General features: G+C 42.0%; 1 protein-coding gene across 5 annotated transcripts in view; it reads right to left on the bottom strand.

The window, feature by feature from the left end:
• Window positions 1-807: 807 nt before the first annotated feature.
• Window positions 808-22,186, bottom strand: part of LOC136644534 (WASH complex subunit 2A-like) — a 43,664-nt gene continuing 22,285 nt past the window's right edge. For 2 of the 5 annotated variants that reach the window (XM_066620499.1, XM_066620501.1), the window contains exons 15-26: window positions 21,445-21,566; window positions 20,362-20,454; window positions 17,770-17,880; window positions 16,102-16,188; window positions 15,721-15,878; window positions 14,478-14,589; window positions 13,709-13,825; window positions 12,001-12,117; window positions 10,680-10,805; window positions 8,297-8,407; window positions 7,313-7,426; window positions 6,526-6,571 (exon numbers count right to left, since the gene is read on the bottom strand). In XM_066620499.1, the coding sequence (XP_066476596.1) occupies window positions 7,355-7,426; window positions 8,297-8,407; window positions 10,680-10,805; window positions 12,001-12,117; window positions 13,709-13,825; window positions 14,478-14,589; window positions 15,721-15,878; window positions 16,102-16,188; window positions 17,770-17,880; window positions 20,362-20,454; window positions 21,445-21,566 (1,226 nt within the window). In that variant the 3' untranslated portion in view covers window positions 6,526-6,571; window positions 7,313-7,354. Of the gene's footprint in view, window positions 1,271-3,664; window positions 3,837-4,896; window positions 5,479-6,346; window positions 6,572-6,979; window positions 7,041-7,312; window positions 7,427-8,296; window positions 8,408-10,679; window positions 10,806-12,000; window positions 12,118-13,708; window positions 13,826-14,477; window positions 14,590-15,720; window positions 15,879-16,101; window positions 16,189-17,769; window positions 17,881-20,361; window positions 20,455-21,444; window positions 21,567-22,186 lie in introns of those variants that run through there. The other 3 variants (XM_066620503.1, XM_066620502.1, XM_066620500.1) reach the window with 3 other exon arrangements.

Below are 22,186 nucleotides of genomic sequence, written 5' to 3'. Positions count from 1 at the left end.
AAGGTGCTGACCTTCCCATGCTGGATTCAGGCCCAGTATGGTAAGATTGTGTCAGCCTAGTTCAGCTGACAAAGAGATCTGGGGGGGGGGGGACATGGGGAGTGCAGGGAGGAGGCAGGAGGGGGCATTCGGGGGGTGGGTGAAGAGCAGAAGGCAGGGCCAGGACCTGGCAGTTATGCTGGATCCTAGCCCCGTTCCCTGGGCAGCGTGGAGCAGCTCCAGGCCGCTATGCTTGGATCTGTGCCACATTTAGATCCAGTAGACCCATTGGGGCCACTTTGGCTCTCCCTGGGGTACAAGGAAAAGTTTCCCCTTGCCTCAGGCTGCACCACAATCCGCTGGCCTACCTTCTCCAGCACAAATTAGGATTGGGCTACAAATGTCACAAGCTGTAGGGGGCAGGAGGAAAATGACTGCTAAGTGGTGATGTTTCTGTTGTCCTGAAAAAACACTGCAACACAGCTTTAAAAAGGTGTCCATTAGGCAGAGATAGGATACTAAAAAAGAGGCAGTATAGCTGGCTGAACCATACTACTGAACCTAACTACAGCTAAAACAGTAAAAGAAAATATTTTTACTTGGCATCACAACATAATGGGAACAGGTAATAAGGCAGACAACACCCCAACAGTGAAAGAGTTCTTTCTACATTCAGAACAAAACTACATTATTCCTATTAATAAAGCAAGGGATAACTTATAGCCAGAAATAGCTCATAGGTAACCCAATCACAAAATTTACTTCTAAAAGATGAATGCTTAGGTTTGCTTCCCCATATGCAATCTTGGAACACAACAGATGAAGAAGCTAAGAACAAGATAAAATTGGTTTCACAAATGCCATTTATTAATATCATAATTCTTTTTGTAGCTCTAAATAATAAAATCTAAATCCTGTACAATAGATTACATCAGCCAGGGACTGGACAAGCGAATTAACTGGAATGGATTGCTAAATGGTATTGAGATGGTAAAAACAATGTTATATCCAATTAGCTGTCATGCAGGAAAATATTTAGACATGTGAATGAGGGGACAGTCAAGGAACATTTCCAGCCCTGACATCAGTTTAATTAGGAAGCGAGAATATTAGTACTGGACAAGATAGAGAATTATGGAATCGCCACGTTTTCATTGGCCTTCAAATGCATTCAGTGGGTCTTCAAAAGAACTTGATCTTCTGAACTCAGGTTTAGTTCCTGAAGCTGGCTGGAAGGATTGAGACTTTTTGGTCGATATCTTGGACTGACTACTAGGTGAGAAGATATCATCTATAGAAAACAAAACAAAAACAAAAAAATTGAAAGTGAAAATGGCACACCCTCACCAAGGACAAAAAAAAAGACTACATTTTATTAAAAACACGGACTGCAAGTGTGACAAAACCAAATTCTACTAGCCACGGATTTGTAAGGTTTTGGCCAGCTTGACACTATTGATTTCCGTCTTAAAAAGGAGATAGTCATTCCTTGTCTTCCACCACCAGAACAAAAGCCCAGTTCTTCCTCCCCTTTCCACCCACTGCCCAGTCCTCCCCTTTAGTGCCCATAAATAGGGAAACATCCCAATTTCTGATCAGATTTGCCCAGAGAGCTGAAAAGTAGATGACCTGTAACTTGCATTTTTGTTCTACATGCCAATGTGTGCTTGAGGAAATCAAGGGGTAACACTGGCTCTGACATAATTGTGAAATTGGCCCCAGTATTCTTGTTTTTTGTTGGAGAAATAGCAACTGATGGGGGCATATTGATCAAGATTGGGACTGAGGTGAGATAAGCAGGACCCTTTGCTCCACTGAAGTTTCATCACACACATCCCTCCACAGCTGCTATTATCAAACACAGCTAATCACAAGATGATGCAACTAATATAGCATGTAGTTTGGCCTTTGGAAATGGATTTAACTTGTAGAACAATAAACTTACTATAAGTAAGCATACACTCTGCCCTTCAAAAGAGGCTTTTTTTTTTTTTAACAGCCCTCACTTTTTTCAGAGTGTCTGTTTTATGCTTTAAATCCTATGCTTTAAGCCTCAAACTCCAGAGAGAGAGGGAGGAGAGAGAGAGAGAGTATTCTGAGCCCCTTTAAAACAAGAAACCATCTTGAAAATTTCATCTGTTTTGTAAAATGCTTTGTGAACATCTTCAGTGAAAAAGTTGAAAATAAATATTTTTGGTATAATGGGACTTAAAAGCGATTAAGCACCCAATCCTAACTTGGTGGACCCTACACCAGCCGAAGGTGACGCAAACGTACCGTAAAGCACATTCACAACACCATGCAAGTTGTGAAGCAAGTTGTGAAGCTTCCCACCAAGCAACGCCAATGGGAAGGCCTCCACCACCTCAGCAGTGCTGCATTCAGACCCTGGGCCACTGGAGCAGACAGGTAAGACTTTGAGTGGTGAAAGGCCTGGGAGAGGGTGGCGGAAGGGTGTTCAGAAGCGGGGAGAGGCATTTTGGAGGCAGGGAGGGCAGAACAGGGAGGTGGGATTGGCAGAAGCCTTCTCCGCCATAGTCTAAATCCCCTCCTGGGCCAGCCTGTGTTAAACCAGGGTACTCAAATTTCCTCCAGCTATATAAATCTGAGTAGCCCCATAGGGCTGACTGGGGCATTACTTGGGATACAGGGAAAAATATTCCCTTACCCCAAGGAGACTTACAGCCCAATCCTATCCAATTTTCCAGTGCCGGTGCTGCTGTGCCTATGGGGTTTGCACTACTTCCTGTGTTGGGGGTACAGTCACAGAGGCCTCCTTAAGGTTTGGGAACATTTGTTCCCTTACCCCGGTGCTGCATTGCGGTTGCACCGGTGCTGGAAAGTTGGATAGGATTGGGCTGTTACACCTTCCACCTAACCTGCACTGAACCAGCACAGGTTAGGATTGGGCTGCCTCTCATTTTGGACTGGGACCCTGTAGTTCAAAAACAGACTGCCTGTGTTAATGTTATTTAAATTCATCTGCACATCTGTTTGGGGGGTGGAGGTCATTTTACAGTTACTGTGACTCCTACTGTTACAAATATTTTACTGAGTAAACCACTCTGTGAACTACTCTTGTTGAAAAGTAGAATATAAATATTTTTAATTACTATTATAAATGGAATAAATAAGTCACAACTAACGTAATACCCCATTAAGTTCAAATGAACCTTTGATCACTTTGGATCTTCATATTGCTTAAAATACAGCCCCCCCTCCCCCCCCCGAAACCAGAAATATTTCTTTTCTTTTCTTTTTTACTGTTGGGCTCAGTGGACCCTCTGGAGAGCTCCCCTCGCCTCCGAAGTGTGGGGGAGGGATGCTCCCTGGTATCCGTGGTTTCAATTAACTTTGGGGAGTTCCAGAATGGAATCCCCATGGATATCGGGGGACACCTGTACATCTCTTGCCTACATTTTAAATCACTAATGTATTCCTATGAAAAACCAGAAATATCAATAACCTTCCTGACAAACGTGAATCATTTCAGGGTCAGTTCTCTGGGAATAAGCAGTAGTATCTCCTTGAATACTTGGCACCATCTCCTTCACTCTCTCACAGTACAGCTCTTCTTCATTCTCTCTTATTCTCCATTTTATGTAAGAATCACCACTTGACTACATATATAGGAATATTACTTGTAACAGTACTACAGATCAAACTGCTTAAATTAACTTCTTACCAGTATCCTCATCAAAAATGGATTTAGCTTCCACCTTTTTCTTGGTACTCCTTTCTTTTGGTTTCACAGCAAGGTCAGCAAATATGTCAACATCATCATCATCAAACAGATTTGCCTCCAATTCTTTTGCTTTGACAGAAGGCTTAACAGCTTCTGATGCAAATATATCATCCTTGAGCAAAGAAAGAAAGCTTCAGTATAGGGCAGACCTATATCATCATATAACCTTTTCTTATTTGATGCTTTACAATAACCCAGATACTGGCTACTCACTTTGCCTTGCAAATAAGCCAGCTAAGCAAGTCAAATACCTCCATAGTTATATGGCATTAGACTATGAAGCCATAATCACATTCTGTCCAAGTTCCCCATATTAGATCAGCTTCACAGATTTCAAAAGGAGAGCGGGGAGCTGCTTCTGTGTGACAGGAACCTCCACATTCCACTCTTACTTCCTTAAAGGTAACATCTCTAAAGAAAAGCTGAGAGTCCAACCCCCCCTCCCCCCGCTGGTGCATCCACACCAAAAAGGAGCATGCTATATTCAGTGGGAGTCAGATCAGGAAGTTGGGGGGAGGAGTTTTAAATTCCCTTCCCATAAATCTCCTGCTCCACAATGCATCTCCTCGGACCCGCACCAGCCCTTTAGCTGGCGCAGGTCTGAGGAGAGAAAGGAGGCAGGAAGAATGCTGACAGAGGGGATAACACCTGATGTGTGCCATTGCACGTGGAGAGGGATCCACCCCCTCTTGCAGCCCCACCCCTCCTACTACCCATGAGTGAGATGCTAATCATGTATGGAGTTCATCAGATGGGAGATTCCTGGGAGCTTCATATAAAAGCAGGATATATATTTTAGCTATTAAGATGATTAAAAAACAGATATGAACTAGACTGATCCAACTGATCCATGCTTGTCCAAAGTATCATCTTATTTCCAAGGTTAGCATTCAGAGGCAGGCCACCAGATATGAACTAAACATGTCACCTGCAAGAAAGAAGTGAAACATGCCTATCTGTCCTACATCCTTCCACAATTAACTGCATCTTCAGGTCTTTGTGTAGCCATCTCATGCTATAATATGAGGACCTTTTATTCCATTCTCAACTAAAAAGTATACCTATGCAAGTCATTTCTCCACTGTTGCCCATGTCTACATAGCTGAGAAACAAAAGCAACTGTATACAAATCAAGCCTATCTAAATCTGAACGAACAAGTTTCTTACATTACCTCAAAAATATCATGCTTTGGAGGTTCTTGATCTGACCGAACAGTGGGTTTTGTATCTTTTCTCTTCACAGTATTTTTACTACTGAAAATATCATCTTGGTCCTCCAAGAAAGACACAGGACTGGATTTCTTTGAAGACTTTACAGGATGGAAGAGGTTCTCATAATTTGGTCCATCCAGTGCCAATGGAAGGGATGGCCTCTCACCACCTTCAGGAATCTGGCTTGCCAGAGTTTCTGTTTCCACTTTTGCTTTTGACTTCAAGGTCACTTTAGAGACTGCACGGTTACCAAAAAGATTGTTTGGCTCAAAGAGATCATCTAAATCAGATGCTACTGTTGATTTTGAGACAGGGCTGCCACTTATCTCGCACAGCTGATCAGTGCTGCTGGTCAACAGAGGCAATTTAGTGTTTTCATCTTTATACAGTTCTCTATCATGGGGATGCTGTATGGCTGGTGGCACAGAAGTTTCCTTTAACGGAGGTAAGGATGGGTTCTCTAATGTGTCATTTTCTTGAGCAGCTTGTCGTCTAGCAGCTCTGGTAGGTGGCCTTCGTTTCCCAGTCATCCTGATTCTACCCTGTAATTACAATGAAGTTAATGACATCAGGAGATAAGTTGACAGACAAGTCCACTTATATTTCAATTAGTACCTAGGCGCAGGACAGGCAATTACACATTTTTAAAAGAAAATGGAAAAACAGTACTTGTGCAGTAGGTTGTACATATTGCATTGTACTCAGTAGTGTTTCAGTTTTGTTATCCTTATGGTAACAAAGGCATCTTTGTTATCTTTCAAAAACTTATATTTAAAATAAGAGCTGATGGATACCCTTATTGGCACAAAAATTAAGGCAATTGTTTTGGACAGCTTCTGTAGGCATTTCAACCCCTGAAATACTTGGGCTAGAATATCATAGCCTATGGCACTTAGGCTGCAATCCTAACCACACTTTCCTGAGAGTAAGTCCCATTGAACAAAATAGGACTTACTTCTGAGTAGACATGGTTAGACTTGTGCTCTAATATAATCAGCAACTGCTGCTCTAATTGACAAGCTTTATGAACCCTGAATATCATCTTCCCCTTCCTAGCAAATGGTGATGTTATGTCACACCCTGAAAAGGCAGGGAAAAAAGGAAGTGTTCATGACTTGTCTTTGCTTATCCCTTGACAGACAAAGTTGATATGATAATACCTGAAGTTCTCCCTTTACCAAATACCACCCACAACAGATGGTGTCAGCTCAAAGATGAGGCCCATCAGGATCACCAAGACTGTATCCACAGTGTTAACCCTTTCCTGTTGCATTAAGGATAGAGACAAATTTTTGCATCATTGAAATTCCAGCAGGAGCCACAGACAATAAAAGTTGCCCTATCCGGCATATTTCATTGATTTCTCAATGAAATCTTACTGGATCGGTAATATGTGTGTTTTAAAGTTACCTTGTTGGCATTTTGCAAAGTGTCTGCTTGCATGGGATGATCAAAGCTGACTCCTGTCTCTTCATTGCTTCCTGCAGCAGCGGCTGTTCTGCTATGCTGCATGCTATGAGACTCATGGCCTGGGGTCTCTGAACATGGTGAAGGTGGTTTTATACTAGTGTGCTTGGAAGTTCCAGTACCAGTACCAGTGGGCAGTAAAGTTGCTGGGTTAATATCCAAATTTGCCTTAGAAAGTGATGTAGAGATTATTGTTAATGGCAATAGTAGGTTAACTTACACAAAGATAAACTCTGAGAAAAACAAGATCAGCAAGAGTCTTCCAACAAGGACAAAGATCAGGAAAAAACAGATGTAGCCAAGAATAGTGTGTGCGCACCGACCGACAGTCACATCCTTCTGTCCACCCCCACAACCACATCTCACATTCAGCTTGGCAATTTTAAGCATGTCCAGAAATCCTTTGTTCTCAGAAGAAAAAGAGAAAAAGAACACATCCTGGTAAACATTTTATGAGAATCAAAAGTAGCATAAGAAAGGGCCAAGGTGGAACTAAAAAGATTCATTGAAGAACTACAATTAAAAGTAGTAGGAAAAGTATGGTGAAAGTTAAAATGCCAGTAAAGTAAGTTACTTGTAATTTTCCAATCCGAGATGAGGGTTCTTTATGTTTACTTGCAGCAGGGCCAGTGGATTTCTGCATAAAGTTACATTAAACTGAAGTAAATCCAAGTGAATGAGATCAACACACACATTTGTAGGGGGGAAATCTCAGAAGCATCATGATAACCCCCAAAACCACAGGCCCATCCCCATGTCCCACTGACTAGGGCTGGAAGTGGCCAGCCTCTCCTGAAACTAGCAAGACTAACACGCACATTCATGTGCTGGCCTGAAACTTGTCCATGGTCAAGCTACAGAAAAATTTCTACATGTCTCAACCTATCTTCAGAGTCAAAAATTGCAAACCTCAGCAGTCCCTGTGCTTAGTTTTTCTTCTTGTTTGAGACGCTAATCACTCTTCAGAACTTTATGGTCCTCTACAGAAGAGATGCTGCTGTCCTTTATTTTATTTTCTGCCACTTTTCAAAAGCAAAATTAAAAGTAATAAGGAATCTGAGGAATTGAGAGGACCTTGGTTTTCTACTATGTCTAATCCCATTAGAGTGCTACTGAGGTAGATTCCTGCAGAATGTATAAAAGGTGCATTTGTGGTACATACTGGCCTATATCCAACTTTGTACAAGAAAGTAATGCTTTGTGTAGAAAAAAATGTATTTGAATCAAGTTTCAGTTACCAGAGCTATCACTATTTCAAGAGACAACCATCTATTTGCCTCACTAGCCAGAACTCCTTTAAACAGTACTAGACAAATTAGGTGGAAGGAAACTGGGACTAGCTGCATGATATCACTGGCATAACAGAGGTCAAGTTCTCAAACAGATGACATGGTAAAACTGGAATCTGTACCATTACAGACTGCAGATTGGTTGTATATGTGCATAAGACAGACAAACAACTACATGATTAGAAAAGAAAAAATTGCTGCATATACCAACTAGCATGTCAGGAGAAAGACAATGAAGACAATGAATCATAATTGCACCTTCGACTGTTTCAATTGTAAGCCACTTTCAGAGCCAATGCTGACTGGAATGCAAGATATAAATGTGATAAACCTTTCTTCTTGACATGGCAGTACATTATGTACAAGATTTGTGTGTGTGTGTGTGTGTGTGTGTGTGTGTGTGTACGTACTGAGGAGCATTTGACCTTGTGACACTTCCCAAAATCTGAAGCTGAAATGGTACAGTCACAAAATTACAGAATCTGTGATAAGGTGATAACAGAGTCTGTGATAATATTTGTGAAAACAATGCTTAGCAAATGTAAGGCATCCCCTTGCCCTTCACACCACTTCTACGTTTCTTTTTTAAGAAAACTGTAAGTACCTGGGACTTTGACTTAGCAGTACTGAAGAGATTATCCTCACCATCATCATCATCATCATCAACTCCAAATAGCCCTCCTCCTGAAGGTAGTTTTATCCTGGGCTTTGGAGCCTGAAATTAAAAATATATATATATCATGGAAAGACTATTGTGGAAAGAATCAAGGTCACTTATTTGCTGAACAATTTTTTCTTATTCATTAATTCCCAAAATATTTCCTAAAATCCATCAATTCTTTTATGGGGCAGTAGACACAGAATGGTAAATAACTAAAAAAACATGTTGGTAAGACTGACCTAGTTCTCTTCAATTGGACATGAGGGATTTTTCCAACACTGCCACTTCAACCTGCAGATGGGTCTCCCATAACAAAACATATCTATACTTAAAAAACTGGCAAGTCAAGGAGAAGAATAGGTTGCTAGAACCCTTCTCCCTGCCAATGAGGATTCCACATGTGAACAGAATTTGTTTGCAGAGAGGATCATTCAATGATGCTAGTCCTCACCTAAAGCCTGGAATCATACAGTCTAGAGTCCAGTGACTCCCAACCTGTAGTCTGGGGACCACAGATGGTCCATGAAACCCTGAAAAGTGGTCCCTGAGGTCTCAGGAGAAAAAGATGATCACTTTGATCACTTCCACTATCTCGACAAGTGAGTACTGTCTCACAGACCACTGAAGTGTCAGCTATAGCTGTAGGTAGTTTGTTCTCTGCCCTCTCTGGTGTTTCAAAGCTTACTGAAGTGCCAGCTGCAGGATGATCCACCCTTTCTTGTAGTCTGTGGAGGAGCACTCACTCAGCAAGGTGCTTCCCCATAAACCATCAGAGATGGCAGAGAATGGACCCCCCCCCCCATAGCTGGCATTTCCAGAGTCTCACTGAGTGCTCCCCCACGGGCTATCAAATTGTATTTTTTTTGTGTAGTGGGAATGGAGGGGATAGCATGTGGTCCACAACAATTCAAATCTTTGCCTCACTGTTCCGCGGGCTCCTAAAGATTGGGAACCACTGGTCTACTCTAGACAGAGGCTTACCGTGTCACCTGCTATTTGTGGAAAACTAGGCCTTAAGAGAAAATACTGTCTATTATTCATTCGCAAAACAGTTCAGTGAAGAGGTAACATTTATTCCCATTACACAAAAAGTGAACACAGCTGATATCCTGAACGTTCGCAAGCTGATAGCCTTATCTAATACTATGGCACCTGAGGGCACATTCTTATTTGAGAGTTTTATCACCACACATTCAATGGGCAAGAAAAACCAGCAAGGTGCCCAAGGTTTTGAAAGCATCCTAATCTTTCTTCAATGCATGCCTACGCATGCAGTCATATTAGTGACCCTATCAGACAAGTAACTAGCCATTATCCGAAGTAACCAATTTATGCTACTGCAGCTAATATTGCATCACATGCATTTGAGATTTAAGCGACTATCATATACTGCATATCCAAAGCCTGTTTCTTATAAAGCATGTAGTCTTACAACAAAAGAACACATCTGGTCAACTGGTTTCTCCAGTTCAGCTGTGACTGTGCTTTAGCACTGAGACAGAAACATAACCCTTGAGCGATGTTTTACTTTAAAGGTTCATAAACAAATACAGGCGGCCCCCTCCCCATATCAGCAGATCCGTTATCCATGGTTTTACTTTTTAGTCTTACCACTAGTGCCAAGCAGGCTTCTTGTTAACACTCTCTGGTCATCCCCTCTAGGATGTGGGCTTCCTGCCTGCTTGTCTGTCTATAAGCTTCTTGCTTAAAGCAACTATTATTATTATTATTATTATTAATAACAGTATTTATATACCACTTTTCAACGAGAAGTTCACAAAGCGGTTTACAGTAAGAGCAAGAAACGATGAACCCTGGCACTAGTAGCAAGACTAAGGCCTTAATCCCAACCAATTTTCCAGCACTGACATAAGGGCAATGCAATTCCGAGGTAAAACATTGCCTTACCTTGAGGAGGCCTCCATGACTGCCCCCCCCCCCAAATGCAGGATGCAGCACATGCCCTACTGGCACAGCTATGCCAGTGCTGGAAAGTTTATAAGGATTGCGCCCTAAAAGAAAGTTACTGGGCACTGAGGGGTGGTAGAGATAGCGTTCCTCCATACCCACAGGGGAGAGGCTGGAACACATTGCCCACAGATACAGGGGGAAGCCTGTATATTTTTTAAAAATACATTTAGAAACCATTATTAGCAGATTTTGACCAATGTATCCCAAGGTTTGTGTGCTACTGTGGTAACAAGCAGTTGTTATGGGGTATCAACCTTTTGTTTTTTTTCCTAAATTTTATTTTACAATTCCAAGAGGAGAACCTATTTCTACGCAAACACTGCCACAGATGGATCCTTTTTTTGAACAGACTGACCCCTTTTTTGTTGCTGGCAAAAAGATCAACATCAGGATCATTATCTTTCTGCAGCTTATGACTGAAGAGAAGTTCTTCATCCTGAAAGACTCCAGTGCTCTTGGGACAAACACTTTTCTCTGGGGACTGGAAAGAAAATAAAGACCGGATAGTTTATGATCCCAGTAATACAATGTGGAAAAAATTACATATGTTTAATAAATGTTAGCTTAACTAGCAAACTCCATATTTTGGAGACCAATTTTCCAGCTGCTTCTTTGCATGCATGACTGACTGTGTGTGAGACTGAAGATCTTTGTTATGAGTCACAGAGTGCAATCCTGTCCCACTCTCCAGCACTGACATAAGGGCAATGCAGCTCTGAGAAAAGGGAACAAACTCTTCCTTACTCTGAGGAGGCCTTTGTGAGTGCCACCCAACTGCAGGATGCAGCACATGTCCCACTGGTACTGCTATGCCAGTGCTGGAAAGTTGGTTAGGATTTGGGCCACAGTCTTTCACCCAGCAACAGAAACCAGAATTCTCCAGTGGGATCTCCATGTCCGTCTTAGTCCTTACAAGTGGGTAGCTCCTCCTTCTCAGTTAGGCAGGCCAGAGTCTTTTGGACTTCCTGAGGTGAGGGCAGAGCAGAGTGGAGTGGAAGCAGAGCAGCCTCTTTCCCAGAAGCCAATAGGGCTTAATTAGATTGTATGTTCCAGACAGAAGGAACTCCCATTTTCCATGTGGAATCACCACTCCAAGAAATTTTAGCTAATAAATCTAAAGACACTAAGACAAGAACAATTTAAAAAGAAAAACTATGCAGAACAGAACAGAGAGAGAACCTTAAGAGTCACTGAGGGCGCAAACCTAACTCACTTTCCAGCACCAACATAAGGACAATGCTGCTAAATGGAAAGAACAAACATTCCCTTATTTTGAAGTGGCCTCTGTGAGTGACACCCAACTGCAGGATGCAGCACATGTCCCATTGGCACAGCTACGCCGGTACTGGAAAGTTGGTGGGCCCGAGTCACCCTACCTGTGCACATAACCCTAACCATAAGAAACTAATGGTGGATCAGACTGCCCTGCTTCCACTAGGAAGAAGTGGAATTTGCTAGCAAATAACAAAATCCTCTTTGCTCTGTGCAAGAGCAAGTGCTGTGCATGCAGAAGGTCCCAGGTTCAATCTCTGGTGTCTCCACATATGACAAAGAAAACCAGGAAGACACACTGCCAGTCAGGATAATGTTGACTGAAATGGATCAATGGTCTGACACAAAAAGGCAGCTTTCTGTGTTCCCATCCCCCCAATGCCTCCTGCATATTACCTCCTCACCTTTTCCATTTCCTTCTGTGTGCTTCTGCTAACTTCAGTATCTTCACTTTTCTCATCTTCCTCAAACAAGCTGAAGACATTTTTAACCTTTCTCCTGGCATCTTTCTCCAAAAGAGGCTGAGGGGTATCAACCAAATTTAAGTAATCAATTGGATCTAACATAAGAACATAAGAACAGCCCCACTGGATCAGGCCATAGGACCATTTAGTCCAGCTTCCTGTATCTCACAGCAGCCCACCAAATGCCTCAGGGAGCACACCAGATAACAAGAGATCTCATCCTGGTGCCCTCCCTTGCATTGGCGTTCTGACATAGCCCATTTCTAAAATCAGGAGGTTGCACATACACATCATGGCTTGTAACCCGTAATGGATTTTTCCTCCAGAAACTTATCCAATCCCCTTTTAAAGGTGTCCAGGCCAGATGCCATCACCACATCCTGTGGCAAGGAGTTCCACAAACCAATCAAACGCTGAGTAAACAGATATTTTCTTTTGTCTGTTCTAACTCTCCCAACACTCAATTTTAGTGGATGTCCCCTGGTTCTGGTGTTAAGTGACAGTGTAAAGATAATCTCTCTATCCACTCTGTCCATCCCCTACATAATTTTGTATGTTTCAATCATGTCCACCCTCAGGCGCCTGTTTTCTAGGCTGAAGAGGCCCAAACGCCGTAGCCTTTCCTCATAAGGAAGGTGCCCCAGCCCAGTAATCATCTTAGTCGCTCTCTTTTGCACGCTCTCTAGGCAGACTGAGCAAAATGTTCAAGCTATACTTAACGCTATCTTGAACCACTCACAAATGGGAAGAACAGCTTATAAACTCCCTCTCAGGTAACACAAAGTTGCTTCCCAACTTACTTTACCTGCTTGCATTCTGAAAACATATTTTGGGTATACAGCATTCCTTTGCATTTCAAGGGTCAGGTTTTAAGTCTCCAACAGCATATTAACAACTATATGCAAACTGCTGGGAACCATCAATGCACTTAGTAGAATTCTACAGATAGTTTTTTAGGGTTTTTTTTTTTTTAAAACAGGGAGGAATATATGGTGTTCTTAATATGCTGATAACACCTTACTATTTTTCATTTATAACTAATTCAGCAGTGTCAGAGGTCTCCTCAGGGGATGAGGACATTCGCCCCCTTCCCCAGAAAAAGGGCACAGGCCCCACAATGGGCCTCATTGAGTCTGCGTTGGCTATTACGCTGGCAGCCTTGCAGCATCCTCCTCCCAGAACTGGGCACTGGGCTGACTGGCACTGGCCCAGTACTGGTGCTCCTTACTCCAAGGGTGCCGTAAATGTGCTTTATGACACATTTACAACACCTAGCACCAGTATGAGCCCCAGTGCTACTGGCTCGTAGAACTGGACCCTTAAAGACTTAGCTTTGTGAAAATGCTCTTGCTTAACAGGGTCACTCTAAGCCTAGAGGCTTATAGCATTGATTAGGCTACCTCCTGGCAGCCTGAATGCTTCAAAAGATGCAACTGAGGTTAACAGGAAGTGGAAGTTAACAGGACACAGAAAAGGCTGTTTGCAGTAGGAGAGAATCTGCCTTGTAGGGCAAGCAATACAATCCTAACTGGAATTTGAACCCAAGCATCCTAGATCAACAGCCTGTCAATTAGGAATGCTATTAATAGGGACTTGCTAAACACACACTGCAGAGTTTTTATTAAAAATAGTGTTTCTTCACTTTTACCTTTCTTTGTTGGTCTGCTACTTCTGCATCTTCAGAACCAGGAAATGCATTAGGTTCATCCAAAGGTCGTACCTTCTCTTCTACTAATTTCTTCTCAGGCGATTCCAGCAAATCTGCCTGATAACCAAGAAGTTTGATAAGAATCCTTTCACTTTCACTATTTTAACATTTCTAAATTATCTTTCATGCAAAGAAAAGCAAAGGTAAAAAAGCACATCCTGAAAGGCCAATTATATCTGCAAACATAGCAGGGGCTTTGGATTTTACCTACAGCTGCATGCCAGCTCTCCCGTATACCAGCCACTGACCACATTTAAACTACTTAATGGGAACAAATATGATCAGGGGAAGCCTCCGTTGAACATCTGTACCAATCCCTCCCAAATTCTGCTGTCTTCACCCTCACATCGCACTGCCCACTCCGCTACCTCTACACACGTACCATCATCCCCTCCACCATCAATGTGTACCTCACTGGCCTCCAGTGTAGGTATCAGAACCTGCCTTATCACAGGATTATGGTTAATCCAGGATTTCCCAAGTGGGGTTGCTATCTCCCACATTGGAGCATAACGTGTAAGGATAAATTACAAATCAGGGAGACTTTGTAGCTCCCTTCCAGAACTGTTGCTGAAAAAGTATTGATGGAACAAACAGAGGACTATGGCAAATCCTAGCTGATTAGGCAGGATGAATTGCCATCCCTTGCATGTCAGCAGGATGGGAGTGCTGAACCTCTGGAAATAGTGCATATTTGATCTGCAAGTACCCTTCTTGCCTGGACACTTGATTGAAGATGGGATGGTTGAAAGCCGAAGAGAGAGTCTCCATTTACAACATCATCTTCAAACAGGAGAGCAACTTTCTGAGGTTTTCTTTGACTGAAGAAAGCAAGGGAAGAAAAAAAATGAACTTCCATTATCCAGGGAAGTTGTCGAACATTAAACTTCTTAGTCCTGTATGCAAGTTAGCAACCTGCCTGAAACTTGTGGTGTAGGTAATTCTGAGGTTCTCACAAAATTTCCCTGGAAGCACATGACTAATTTTTGGCATTTATGCAATACAGATGTACAGAAGACTCCATTCTAAAGAAGATTCTTCAACAGATAAGCAGGTCTCATTCTGATAGGGAAGGAATAAGACTTTGAAAGGATAGAGCTCAAAGTGCAAGCTTCTTCCCTGCCACAGACCAGATAGTTCAATTTTTAGATGGCTGTGAGCTGGGCCCGACTTGAAAATGGGGTTGTCACCTTTCTCAACCATGTTCTTGCCAGGCCTCCTGCTGGACCCCCCCCCCCCTCCCAAGAAAAAGTGCCTTGGCTTGGGGAAGGAGAAGACTCTCTTCCACAGACAGAAGAGTAATTTCTTACTGAGAAGCATACCATGATTCCCAGCTGAAAATATGATGCTCTGCACGTCATTTGCAAAGGCCCCTACAGGGTATCGCCTGTCCTGCAAGGGAGGTTTCCACTGACTCTAGGACTCCCTCCTTCTAGGATTTTTTTTCTCTTTCTTTCTTGGGAATGGAACTGGGTGACTGGCTAAGAAGAGGGAGCACTAGGAAATTGGACTTATCAAATGTTCAGACCTGACTACTGGAAAATTCTCTGAGGTTTTTTGAGGATTTGACTTGGAATGCTTGAAAAGTCTAACTGATTTAGAGGGTGAGTTAGTGGGAGCCCATACATCCTATCCCTATATCAACAGCCTCAATCATCTGCACATAAATGTAAACAATAGGACACCTCTGAGAACATCTGCATTTTATGCCACCTTAATCTGGGTCTTTTTCCTATCCGAGGCCTCATTCTCACTCAACTCCTAGAGTCTAAGTAGAAGCAAGTAACAGGTATCCAAATTTCTGATAGCAAAGAGTGTTTCCCATAAAACCTTATCCCACTCTCTATAAGATAAAATGTTTAAAACTTTAGTAAAAGAATGCCATATCTAGTACCATAAAGAGTATACAGCTCCTCCAACAAAGAGACACATCCCCGGCGCCAAATTTTTACCTATCTTTAGTGATAGCAAACAAATCCTCCTCTCCTTCTTCTTCAAAGAGGCCACTCTTGTTAATAGTGTGACTGACAGCAGGGACAGAGTTCATAGTCTCCTTCTTTTGATTGTCCCGAGATGCAGGCTTGATTTCTTTGGTGATATTCCAATGGTCCTAAAAATACAGCAATTACTCATATCTCTGTTCTCCTGCAAGATGCTTAACATAATCCAACTTTGAAACAAAGCAGCTGAAATGAATATTATACACAACCAGTTTCAACATGAACAATAGAAAATTAAGCCCCAAAAAGTGAAAGCTCTGTAGTATGCAACCGGTTTCACCTATTCAAGAGTTATAAAGCCAGCCACCCTTTAACAACTTATATACATTATACCTCTTCATCACTGCTAAAGAGCAAACTTTTTGCTTTCTCTTTGGGTGGTTTTGACACTTGTGTCTTAGGCACAGATCCAAAGAGTTCCTAAAAGACATAAAAAATAAGGACAAGTTGATTTGTTAGCCAGTCTCTCCCTCTCTCTGACCCCTTAGTTTCCGCAACTGAACTATGCATTAATGAAGCCAGTAAAATAGGCTGATGTTCACCCAAAATTATGGAGCAGAATTTAACTAAACTCTTAGCATTTCAAGTCTGTGAGTTGGGATGCTAGAACTCTAAGGATGAATACATAAGATCAACTATGATAACTATGGTTAACTGTGTTTAAGGATACATTCCCAATCCTGATAAATGTCCTCCCTCCTTCCCCATTACCTCCTCAGTTCACACATCATCAACTTCCTGATTTCTTTAAACTGTAGCTTCACATCTTCTGCAAAAGCAGAAACTGTGGTTTCAGTCTGGATCACAAACTACTTAGAAGTTGATTTAACCACCTGGCTTATAAGCTGGACAACCCAGTTTCCAGCTCTGCATAAGCTACGGAATCATGATTTAAACAAATCAGGCTCCATGCTGGAGCCAAAGAGAACTGGGAATGTACAAGCTAAGGAGGCTTAAGGTGGCATCCACAATTCTAAGTAATTAGTTAGCTAATTGTTTAAGCCTACTCAAAAGTTTCAGATCGGAATAAACTGTACATGTATACTTCAACGTGCTCTTTATTGTACAATTAACTAATGGCAAGGAAAAGAAGAGAAAACTGCAGCTTTTGAAATTGTGTACAAACCTTTCTATACAGATTAGATAGCCACTAAAGTATTAGGAACCATAAAAGAAAATACTCAAGGATTGTGCCGTAAAGACACACAATACGTTAGGATTGTGCGTTAACGTATAGATCTAGGGGGCCAATGAAAGGTAATAGGCATGTTCAAGAAAGAATTCCCTGCCCTCTTTCCTGAATGTTTTACACCCATCTTCTTCCTAAGCAACCAAGGAGTAGAAACTTATTTTTTCTTTCTTAACACAACAAAAACAAACGGGCACTGGAAATTTCAAAATTTTGTCCATGCTTTTAAGAATATGGAATGTGAGGGTTTATGTAGAACGCCAGTGTGATATGTGATTAGAATGCTAAACAAGAACCAAGAAATAGAGTGGGACTCCAGAGATCTCAGAACTTCCATATATTAGCTCCATAGCACTGTGTTCTCTCTGCATCATATCTCAGTTACATATCCTTTTAAAAAACCTTTAGTGGTTCTTTAGCTCTGCTTCTAGCCCCTCCACCTCTACTGCTCATCGCTGATGACAACATCACACAAGGTTTTCTTATTTCTAGCAATTTGTGCCATTGAAACAGCCTCAAATACTGGTTGGCCAAATCGCATGGCTAGCTGGCTGAAAAATATGACATGAACCCTGAATCCAGGGAAAGGAAAGCAACATTCCCCATAGACTTCCTCACTGCTGAGAGGTCTGTGGGGCCTATAGTTATTCTCCCAAACAGATGGAAGTAGGCAACAAAAAACAGCTGAAAGTTTTCCAGGGGGCCACTAATAGCCATGAAGATCACAGTCCATAAGCATTAAGTTGTGCAGGCCTGTACCGAAGCATATTTTACTGTGAACAGAAATGTAGCAACTTTCAGGTACCACTGACCTCCTCATCCTCGTCCTCAAACAAAGACAGTGGCATTTTTGCTGTCACTTTGCTAGATGAAACAGATGAGCTCTTTGATTTTATGGTCTGATTAGAAGAAAACAAATCCTGCTGGATACAAAAGAAAGTTGATTTCAGCAACTTTTTAGAAGTGGAGATTTGAAGATTTCAGCAGCCATACACAGATATCAAAAGAGTCTCTACCAAGAGCAAGACAGTTTATACCAGGGGTGCCCAAAGTTTTTGGCAGGAGGGCCACATCATCTCTCTGACACTGTGTCTGGGGCCGGGGAAAAAAAGAATTAATTTATATTTAAAATTTGAATAAATTTACATAAGTTTACATAAATTAATATACTAGAGGTGGAACTTATATGAATGAATGAAGGTCTTGCAATAACTCAAGGCCTGTAAAAGGCATCGCACAAAGCAAGGCTGGTCTTTTCTTTGCTGCCACTACTGCATCACAGATGTAAAACAGCAAGCAGTGGAGGGAGCCCTCATCCCACAGCTAACGCGAGAGGTCAAGAAGTTGCCCTCACGCTGAGAGCAGTTGCCTTGGGCCAGTGCGGGCTCCAGCAAGTTTCTGGAGGGCCAGAGGCTCATTGGAGACTGGTGTGTCCCTGAGGGCCGCACTGGGAGTTGTCAAGGGCCACCTGAGCACCCCTGGTCTATACTAAAGAACCATATGCATAAAAACAGTAAGGGCTCAAAATCCCAGCAAAACCATTGTGGCAAGAAGGTTGTGTGTGCATGCATCCTTCAAGTTTATAAGAATCCTAGCTGTAGAGCAGGGATGTCCAAACTTTTTGGCAGGAGGGCACATCATCTCTCTGACACTGTGTTGGGGGCAAAAAGAATTAATTTACATTTCAAATTTGAATAAATTTACATAAATGAATATATTAGAGATGGAACTTATATGAATGAATGAAAGTCCTGCAACAGCTCAAGGCCTATAAAAGGCCTTGCACAAAGCAAGGCAAGCCTTTCCTTCACTGCCGCTGCTGCATCAGAGATGTGAAACAGCAAGCAGTGGAGGGAGCCCTCTTCCCACAGCTCACGGGAGAGGTCGAACAGTCACCCTCATGCTGAGAGCAGTTGTGTAGGGCCAGTGCAGGCTCCAGCAAGTCTCCAGAGGTTCACTGGAGACTGGGGGCTCCCTGAGGGCCAGATTGGGAGTCCTCGAGGGTCGTAAGTGGCCCCAGGGCCGGGGTTTGGGTACCCTGCTGTAGAGAGCAGAGCCCAGGAGTTAGTCTCAAATCTGCCAGTGAATGTTCTGCCAAATCACAATCTCAAGGCAAAACTGCATAGACGCACTCCACTTTTTCTCAAAGTAGCTTAACTGTTTGGTTCAGGAGCTGAGAGTCAAGGCAAGCAACAGAGATTTGGTTATGCTGGCAGGAGGGTTACCTGTGTTCTTTCCCTTAAGTTCAACTTATTTCATGTGATACACTTTAGAACCTACACCGTCTCCATAACTTGTGGTTGATAAGGAAAAAAAATTCTGACTTTTTTCAACTTCAACTTTCAACTTTTCAACTTTCAAAATAAAGAATTATTCAACTAATTAAAAGACACAACTTGAAAAACTTAAGTAACTGATTTCAGTGCAAGAGTTATGAATACATGTGGATCGCATTACCCGTGGATTAAGGACCTACAGATTTGATCAGCTGCAGGTTCTAAACCAGCCATTTTCAACCACTGTGCTATGGCACACTGGTGGGCCATTGGGGGATGTGACAACATAGTGTGCCTTGTCAATTGCCAAAAAGCTGATGGTATGCCTAGACCATTTTAGTGGCTTGACAGTATGCCATGAGATGAAAAAGATTGAAAATCACTGTTCTAAGCCCACAGAGTGGGTCCAAACAGCACCCTTCGGAGGTGACCGGAGCTGTGTTCCTATCGCCTCCTGAGGGTGTTCTGGGGACTGTGAAGGCTGCACATGGCATCCACAGGCGTCAGAAGGCCTTCTAGGGCTTCCAGAAGGCCATAAATCGCAATTTCTGCTTTTTGGCTGAGAATTGCCTTTTAGCTAGTTCATGTTTTTCTAAAGCAGTTACTGATAAATTTAGGGGTTGGCAATTTTGAGGGTTTCTCAGTTGCAAACCTCTTTCCTGTCCTATTATTTTACGAATTGTCTGCTTTTATTACTTCAGCCTTACTCATTTTGTCATAGGTTCACTTTCATGTCCTTCAATTGTTTTAAAATTTCTATATTTTTTGCAGAGAATGTATAATCCATTTTTGAAGCTGATGTAGGAAGTTTTAAATAGGTTTCTACATTTATAGTAAATGGTATCAATATGTAGGGTTGTAAAATGTATAAGTTGTTTTTTATTTGAATGGTATAAAAAAATGTTTCCCTCACTGTTGTTCAGAAAGTGCTTGAGATTCTAAGCTTTCAGGAACCAAAGTTTCCCAGGTGATTTGACACATAACCAACCACAGCTGCAGCCTCTGAACACTGACAATCCAATACAAGGTGGCACACACAACTTTTGGGATACTTAACAGCATGTTCACACAGAATCTTCCTGTACAGTTGATTTGACATAGAGCTGAATGGTCGGGTTAAGAACTTACTTCAGAATCCTCCTCATCAGAAAATAGACTTTTGTGGTCTTTTGGAAGTGTCTGAGTTACAGTCTTAATGTTTTCAGCAGAAGATGGTTGACTCTTTAAATAATAAAGACAAAAATGAATGAATGTCACTTTGTAAAGTTTTTGTGAATCATATAATACAGTCCACTTTAGTGCGACTGAGAACCCCTTGGAAAATGGACATTTTTGCAAGCAAACTGGAAGTGAAAAGTCAAGCTTAGAGACACCAAAACTCATACACTGCTCACATAAAAACACCAGGCAGCTTGTGTTGAAATAAAGAGGCAGAAAATTAGAACAGTAACTTCAGAGCAGCATGTCAAAAACAAAACATGATTTGGAGTCATCCTTGAGACTGCGGAAGCTTGGTTGTGGTTGCATGCCCATATCAATTCTCATACCATAACTGAAAAAAAAAAAATTCTGGTTATTTAGATTGTTAGGTGGTTAACATGTACTATGCAATGTTTATTCTCCTCTGCCGCTTGTTGATGCCAGACCGCCTACAAGGTAAAAGTTAATAAACACTGTGTGGTTTAAGTGTGATTGAGAAGCAGGCATAGTGGGCCCTCCTCATCTATGGGCTCACTCCAATATAACACAGGTTTGCTGGTTATCTTTTGACTGAAGTCTCTCCTATCTTGACTTAGATGCCAAAATTAAGCAAGGATTCTCTAGAGCAGGGGTCTCCAAATCCTGGCCCAGGGGCCAGATGCGGCCCGCAGAGCCTCTATTCGGCCCGCGGCCAGCCTCTTGTCCCCTGAAAGCCTCTGGCCCACTCAACTGAACATCACCAGAGCTGTGCTCTGATCACATCTGGAGGGTGTTCTGAGGGCCAGAGAGGCTGAGTGAATGAGCCCACTCATTCATTTATTCATTCATCTAAGTTCCATCTCTAATTTATTTATTTAAATTTTATATTTAAATTTTTTTTAAGGCCCTCAGCACTTTGCCAGATATTTCATGCGGCCTTCTGGCCAAAAAGTTTGGAGACCCCTGCTCTAGAGCAAGAACTCAAGACATTGTTTTGTTAAGCAATTGAAAAACAAACATCCATACAGTTACCTTGTTTCCTGATACCACTTCTTTGCTTTCTTTAGCTGCATGGTTCACCACACTGGCAACATCAGGTTTTCCCTTGAATAAGTCCTCATCAACATAATCAAAGAGATCATCTGCAGATCTAGCTGTTTGAAAGCAAAGCACAGACATTCACTTTCAGAACAAAGTCACCTGCTATGTAAGAAGTCATCAATCAGACTAAATAAAACAGTCACACTTTTAAGTAGGACAGGAGAAAAAAGAACACAGAAGCAGTTTCAAGATCCTTTTTGGTGGTCCTACCTCTGCGCTTCACACATTACATTTTTTAGATGTACAACTAGATTATAACATGTGAATGAAACAACCACCTAGAAATGTGTATGATAGAGGTATACACATTAGAAAGCTAGAACTGCCCCTGGTTCTGGTCATGTCACAAATCCAAGTTTACCACTACATAATTTCTGGCAAGTTCCTTTAAATAACAACTTGACATACAGAAATGTTAAGGTGAACCTTTTCCCACTGCTTTATCTCCATGGCAAGAAAAGCTTCTTCAGTTAAATTATGACATGTTGAACCAGACATGTTAACTGTCTTTCTTTAAAGACAAAGAAAGACAGTTAAAGCAGTTTAAAATATACAGGGAACTAAGGACCATAAAAGGAATTGAATGAATAATCACAGCTCTCCCATCTCTTGCTGCTCTAGTTAAGCCTTCCTTGACACCTCTGCTCCAAGAAAGACTCCTGAATGGGAAAAG

Source organism: Tiliqua scincoides, chromosome 3 (assembly GCF_035046505.1).
Source record: "Tiliqua scincoides isolate rTilSci1 chromosome 3, rTilSci1.hap2, whole genome shotgun sequence".
Classification (NCBI taxonomy): Eukaryota; Metazoa; Chordata; class Lepidosauria; order Squamata; family Scincidae; genus Tiliqua; species Tiliqua scincoides.
Note: the sequence above shows the minus strand (reverse complement) of the source record. Positions and strands in the feature narration are given on the sequence as shown.